This window comes from Ipomoea nil, unplaced genomic scaffold (assembly GCF_001879475.1).
Source record: "Ipomoea nil cultivar Tokyo-kokei standard unplaced genomic scaffold, Asagao_1.1 scaffold1074, whole genome shotgun sequence".
NCBI classification, from domain to species: domain Eukaryota; kingdom Viridiplantae; phylum Streptophyta; class Magnoliopsida; order Solanales; family Convolvulaceae; genus Ipomoea; species Ipomoea nil.
This window is the reverse complement of record NW_017617502.1, coordinates 2,065,001-2,072,500: the sequence shown is the minus strand read 5'-3', so window position 1 is coordinate 2,072,500 and position 7,500 is coordinate 2,065,001. Positions and strand designations below refer to the sequence as shown.

The following is a 7,500-nucleotide window of genomic DNA, read 5'->3' as shown; positions in this document are numbered from 1 at the left end:
GCATGCAGTTGTATACAGTTTATTCTTGTTGAGTCTCAAATTTGTGACATGACTCTTATACCACTTGTTAGCTAGATTAAATTCATATTAGTACACCAAAAGTTATAGTGTTTGGTATAATAGTAAGTCTTTGATCATAACAAAGTGCATTTGTAGCTAGCTAGTGATGTACACATAATATTTATTGTATGTATGTATGCAGGGAATGTGCCTATTGACATTGGCCGTTTCACTCAAAGCCCTGAAGCCTCCCACCTGCGGTAATGGAATAAAAAATGAGGACTGTAAAAAGCCTGCCTCTTCACTACAGATAGGCGTGTTTTACTTGGCGCTGTACATAATCGCAGTAGGAACAGGAGGGACCAAGCCCAATATCTCCACCATGGGTGCTGACCAGTTCGACAATTTCGAGCCCAAGGAAAGGTTCCTAAAGCTCTCATTTTTCAACTGGTGGATGTTTAGCATCTTCCTAGGTACTCTGTTCTCCAACACCATCCTCGTCTACATTCAAGATGATAAGAGTTGGAGCATTGGTTATGGGGTGCCAACTGTTGGGCTGCTGGTTTCGGTACTGGTTTTCGTTGCTGGGACTCCATTCTATAGGCACAAGACCCCCTCTGGCAGCCCACTCACTAGGATGGCTAAGGTTCTTGTGGCTGCGTTCCGTAATATTAAGGTGCCTGTCCCAACTGACCCCAAACAGCTTCATGAGCTCAGCTTGGAACACTACTCCAACTCTACCATTCCCAGAATTGATCATTCCTCCACTCTAAGGTATGTATATATAGTGTTAGGATATGATAGGACTCTGGTTTATCACTACCTCAAAAGTTATATGGTTAGTAGTCAAGGTGTAACTTTATTATTTTATGTTGTCACATTTTTTAGAGGCAAGAAGGGTGTTAAACTTGGCCTTTCACCGATCTCTACCCAATGGTTCTTGTAGACCTGCCAGCCTTAACCGTACAATTATTACTTTTACTGACTTGTTAGGATCAAATGCTTACCACTATGCAGGGGTGGAGCCAAAAATCTTCTCGAATAGGGGAGAAAGGTTAAATTAACAAGATAGTTATATATATATATATATATATATATATATATATATATATATATATATATATATATATATATATAAAATAAAAAATAAAAAAATCCTCTCAGCCTTAATTGTACACTTTTACTCTTACTGATATCATTTTTTAGGATCAATTGCTTACCATGCTATGCAGGGACGAAGCCAAAAATCTTCTAGAACAGTTAAATTAATGAGATATTAAAAACAAAAAAAAAAAAACAAAACAAAACAAAACATGCAAAACCACATATATTGTTGATTAAGGGCTAAATTAAAAATGCTAAATAATCAAAATTTAGCATGTCCCAAGTTTCAACCTTCAGACTTACATGCTTTACCATCTATTTGGGTAGCTCATCCTTTAGTTACTTGTGTATATTTTTAGTTATATATATTCAAACTTCTACTATATATATGTATAGTAAAAACTCAATTTTATTTCATTGTACAATCATATGTTTTTTAAAGGCAAGATGATGGGTTTCGACCTTTTAAGTAATCAGTGATATATATATATATATATATATATATATATATATATATATATATATATGTTTTTCTAATTAATTTCAATTCTTATCTATCTATAATTTGATAGGTTTCTTGATAAAGCAGCCGTGGAAAGTGGGGAAAGCAGTCCGTGGAGGCTCTGCCCAGTGACCCAAGTAGAAGAAACGAAGCGAATGCTAAAAATGGTGCCAATCCTCATGGCAACCATCATCCCCAGCACCGTGGCAGCTCAAGCACACACACTCTTCATAAAGCAAGGGACAACCTTAAAGCGACACCTAGGTTCCAACTTCGAAATCCCCCCCGCATGTCTCACCGCCTTCATAACCATCTTCATGTTACTATCCATCGTGATCTACGACCGCCTATTCGTCCCTTTCATTAGGCGTTACACCAAAAACCCCAGAGGAATCACCTTGTTGCAGAGAATGGGGATTGGTCTGGTCATTCATGTCGTCATAATGGTCACTGCGGTTTTAGCTGAGAGGAAGAGGTTAAGTGTGGCTAAAGAGCATGGGATTGTTGCCCAGAAAGGGATAGTTCCTTTGTCGATCTTTGTTCTGCTTCCCCAGTTTGGGTTGTTGGGAGTGGCGGATAACTTTTTGGAAGTGGGGAAGTTGGAGCTTTTCTATGACCAGGCGCCGGAAGGGATGAAGAGTTTGGGGACGGCGTATTTCACGACGAGTTTGGGGGTTGGGTATTATCTCAGCAGTGTTATTCTGTCTGCCGTGGCGAACATCACGAAGAGACATGGCCGCCATGGATGGATCTTGGACAACCTCAATGTCTCGCACTTGGATTACTACTACGCCTTCTGTGCGGTTCTCAGCTTTCTCAACTTGCTGTTTTTCCTGGTTGTTGCCAAAAACTTTACTTATAACACTGAGGGGGAGTTGCAGGAATCCATGCCGCACCCTTCTCAAGAAAGCTAGCCTAATTATATTAAGAGTTAGTAGTATATAAATCCCAAAATTCTACTCCCTCATTTATACTCCCTGAGGTGGCAAATCATATACTCCCTGAGGTGGCAAATCATGATTGATTATTTTCATCATGTGGGTTCACCGAAAAGTGTCTACATCAAAAGCATGTGAAAAGGAGTACAAGTTGGGAGTTTAAAATAAGAGTACACCAAGTATTTTCCAATAAAACTCGCATCCATATATTGCTCTATCATTGTATTGTATATCAATTCAAATGCATGCATGCCTTTCATTGATAGATGTTTCTGTTGTTGGGTACCGTTGGGGTGCAGGTTCGTGCTGTGGTGCAACCCGAGAGTGCACCTCTCGTGGTCACAGATACACGAGAGTACATCTCGTGCGTGCTGTGGTGTAACCCCTCTTTGGCATAATTTAGCCCGTAAGGCCAGCCAATTTTCGCCTCTTTGGCATAACTTAGCCTGTAATGCTAGCCAATTTCCGGACGACATTCGTGCGCAAATTATGTTGTGTAACCGAATGCACCATGCGCATGGTGCATTCGATGCAAAACGACGTCATTTTGGTTAAAAAAAACGCGCGTTCCACTTAAAGAAGAAATCAGGTTCGATTCTCGGCAATAGCATTTTTATATATCCATAAATTCATAACTATATATCCATAAATTCATAACTATATATCCACAGTGAATGAATGAAGTAAAAATCTACAATGAATGAACTGAATATCCACAGTGAATGAATGAAGTAAATATCTACAATGAATGAACTAAATATCCACAATGAATGAACTAAATATCCATAAATTCATAACTATATATCCAGAAATTCATAACTATATATCCACAGTGAATGAATGAAGTAAATATCTACAATGAATGAAGTAAAATATCCACAATGAATGAACTAAATATCCATAAATTCATAACTATATATCCGGCCACAAATTCATAACTATATATCCGGCCACAAATTCATAACTATATATCCAGAAATTCATAACTATATATCCACAATAATGCTAGTCAAAACGACGTCGTTTTGCATCGTATGCACCATGCGCATGGTGCATTCGGTTGCACAGCATAACTATTGACATTCGTGCCCGCAGGTACCCGCGAGCTCGGTTGCACAGCATAACTATTGACATTCGTGCCCGCAGGTACCCGCAAGCTCGGGCTTGACTCAAGCCTTTTCGATCTCTTCTAGTTGGATTTTGATTTGCAAACCCCACCCGCCCGCGCGCGCGAGAGTCTCTATGCTATACAATTCTACAAGCTTCAAAAGAGCTCTTGTATATAAGGGGGGCAAATCCACTTTCCAAACCAATGTGGGACAAAGCTCACTTTGTTCCCTTCATTTCCCAACTCAAATGGGTCTACTTTGAGAATCAATATCTCATTCACCATTATCCGTTTTGAGCATACAATATATATCAATCTCTTCGTCTTACTACGAAAAATCCGAATCCACTTTGACCTGAGCAAAATCGGAAGTGGACCCCACTGATAATTGTACCACAAAATAGCCACTTAATATGCCATTTTATGTCATTTTAAGCTAATTTTTCCAACAATATTCCCCCACATGAATGAAAATTGATTTTCGGGGTAGTTTTAAAAACGGAAACAACTGTGTTCAACGGTCGATCCCTGCATAGGATAGGTAGGGTCACACCCTTTGAACCTTCTCTCGTGAAGATACATTTATTCTACTGACTGTACGGTAGAACGCGATGTCTTTGAACCGACTGCCGTTTGTGTAGACGATGACATATCTCACACAGGATCCTCCCAACCATGCTTTGTTCTCATGATTGTGCCCATTTTGGTCGTGGGTCACCATTCCTGGTTCTGCAAGAGTTTGTGAAGAATTGTGCCCGTCAATTCTCCTTTGAAGCGACCCTCACTTCTCTCTCACATAGGTGATTCTTTCCCGAGTATCCCGCATACTCACATATGTCAACCGACATTCGAATCACTAAAGCATTTAACATGGTAACCTTGTGCGGGAGCCACTGTTTCTAACGAGGAGTGGTAGGGAATCCGAGACCCCCACAGTGACACGCTCCGTTCCATAATTTGGTTGTCCCATTGAACCTAGGTGCCAGCTAGGTTGGGTGTCCACTATAGAACTTTATACCAAGGGCTTTAGACCCATTCCTCGTCTCAACTTCTCCACAGCTACTCTACATAACCCTTTGGTTAGCAGATCCGCTATATTGTCTTTTGACTTTACGTAGTCAATCGAGACAACACCAGTTGTGAGAAGTTGTCTAATGGTATTATGTCTATGACGCACATGTCTAGACTTACCATTATACATATGATTCTGTACTCGTCCAATTGCAGCTTGACTATCGCAATGCACACACATTGGAGGTACAGGTCTTTCCCAATTAGGAATATCCTCTAAAAAATGGCGTAGCCATTCCGCCTCTTCACAACATTTGTCCAAGGCTATCAGCTCAGATTCCATCGTGGATTTAGCTATCACGGTCTATTTAGAGGATTTCCATGCAACGTCTGCACCGGCTAGTGTAAACACGTAGCCACTCGTGGACTTGGAGTCCTTAATATCAGATATCCAGCTAGCGTCGCTATACCCTTCAAGTACAGCAAGATATCTCCCATAGTGCAGTCCAAGGTCTCGAGTATACCTTAAGTATCTCAGAACCTTCACTATTGCCGTCTAGTGCATGGCACCAGGGTTACTCGTATATCTACTGAGTTTACTAACCGCAAAGGCAATATCCGGCCTAGTACAGCTCATTAGATACATCAAACTACCAATAACCCGAGCATATTCTACTTGAGAAATACACTCTCCGTGGTTCTTGGTTAGATGAACGCTTCGATCTAATGTCATCCTAGTCTTTTGCTGATTATCCTTGTTAAATTTTTCAAGGATTTTATCAATATAATGTGATTGGCTCAACACAAGACCATCAGGTCTTCTAATGATTCTAATCCCGAGGATTAAATCAGCCAAACCCATATCCTTCATGTCAAATCTCGCATTTAACATGTTTTTGGTAGACTTGATCATCCGATCGTTACTACTAACGATGAGCATGTCATCTACGTATAAACAAAGAATGACTTAACCGTCTATCGTTTCTTTAAAGTAGACACATTTGTCACTTTCGCTTATTTTAAATAAGGAAAATCATTTAAAAATATTAAAATCAAATAATATGAACCATTCATTTTAAGAAGCAATTACACCAACATTTTTTTTTTTTGTTCTAGAGTCTAACATTATTAGCTCTTATTAGAATAGTAGATATGTAAATTAAAATGAAAAAAAAATAAACAATCCAATTCCAAATAACTCTGTACATACCAATGTTGCAAAAAACGTTAGGCGCCCCCTAGGCGGCAAGGGCGCCGATTTTTTTATTTTTATTTTTTATTTATTTTTATTTTTTAATTAAAAATAAAATTAAAAATTAAAATTTTTTAAAATTTAGTAATAAAACATAAGGTTTCCATAGTTATTTCTTAGAAACTATTTACGAAAGTGGTTGTAAAAGTGTTCAAAAGATTGTTTAATCCATCTAAATACATTTAAAAAAAATTAAGAGCTAAAGAAGCATTTTTTTTGAGAAATTAGTGGACCAAACTGCCTTCCCGATTAATCGGCACCTAGGCGCGATTTTTGTAACCATGGTACATACTGACGTAAAAAATAATATAAAAATTATATATTGATGCATATCTAAATGGTTTGCTTGTTTTAAAAAAAAAAAAAAAAAAATGGCGTATTTTGATTGTCTGAGCTATATAGATTATTATTATATTTTGTTCTAATAAACAACAAGGCTGGAATAGCTCAGTTGGTTAGAGCGTGTGGCTGTTAACCACAAGGTCGGAGGTTCAAGCCCTCCTTCTAGCGTTTATTTTGTGAAGAATTTAAAATGTTTTCGTAAAAATTGCACCCGTACGGCCTAGGGTCGTTTTCGTTTTTGGATTTTTGAACTTGTAACCAACAAAAAAAACAAAAATCAAAGTCGAGCATAATAATAAGTAAAAATTATACTATAGAAAAAGATATTAAAAATGAAAGAAAACCCTCAAAATAATATGTAATCTTGTGGAATCATGTCCACCTTGCAAGATTGACATGATTCTAAAACTGTTCATAATTGTGAATATAGAGTTAAACAAATTATGAACATATAGAGTTCTAGAGTTATGAACATAGAGTTTTATAATTATGAATATAGAATTCTGTAATTGTAATATAGAATTCAAATAATTGTGAATATGAAGTTCAAAAATTATGAACATAAAGTTTTATAATTATGAACATATAATTCTGTAATTGTGAATATAGAGTTCAATAATTGTGAATGTGAAGTTCAAAAATTATAAACATAGAGTTCAGTAATTATAAACACGATAGACACGGTTCCACGACATAATACGCCAAAAATCATCACATTGTTCGAGACGTTGGGTGTTGGACTTGGCCTTTTTATCCTTTACTGGCCTCCACCCAACAATCTTCTAGCCAACGAGTGTCCAATCTTAAATGTTATTGTTGGGATTCGAACTCGTGACCTGACCTTAATATCACTTGTTATAAATTAAAGGGAAAAGTGTCAAATTGGCCCCCTAAGTAAAGTGGATAGTGCAATTGGGTCTCTTAAATGAAAAAAGCTTCATTCAAGTCACCTAAACCTGTAAAATTGTTCAATAAAGTCCAATATGACTTGTTTAACATGTTAAATCGATATAGTGTTGACACGTGTCTTTCTTATTTTATTTTTTAAAATAAATACTTTTTATTTATTAAAAATATTATTTTTTATTAATTAATTAATTTTAATTAATTAAAATAATAATAATACTTTAAAAATTCAAAAAAAAAAAAAACAAAAAACAAAAAACAGCCATCGGCGGTCCGCGCCGGACAACTGGTGGTTGTCTTCTTTCTTCATGGACAGCCACGGCCGTCTAAGGAAGAC

At 37.2% G+C, this 7,500-nt stretch overlaps 1 protein-coding gene and 1 non-coding gene across 2 annotated transcripts in view; both read left to right on the top strand.

Annotated features, from left to right (window-relative positions):
* LOC109182625 (protein NRT1/ PTR FAMILY 5.2-like) overlaps positions 1 to 2,520 on the top strand; it is a 4,895-nt gene extending 2,375 nt beyond the window's left edge. Inside the window, exons 3-4 of the mRNA XM_019332774.1 lie at positions 203 to 774; positions 1,677 to 2,520. Of these exons, the coding sequence (XP_019188319.1) occupies positions 203 to 774; positions 1,677 to 2,520 (1,416 nt within the window). The remainder of the gene's footprint in view (positions 1 to 202; positions 775 to 1,676) is intronic.
* Positions 2,521 to 6,351: 3,831 nt separating this feature from the next.
* TRNAN-GUU lies at positions 6,352 to 6,425 on the top strand. The gene has a single exon. It is a non-coding gene; the product is annotated as a tRNA-Asn (tRNA).
* The last annotated feature ends 1,075 nt before the right edge of the window (positions 6,426 to 7,500 follow it).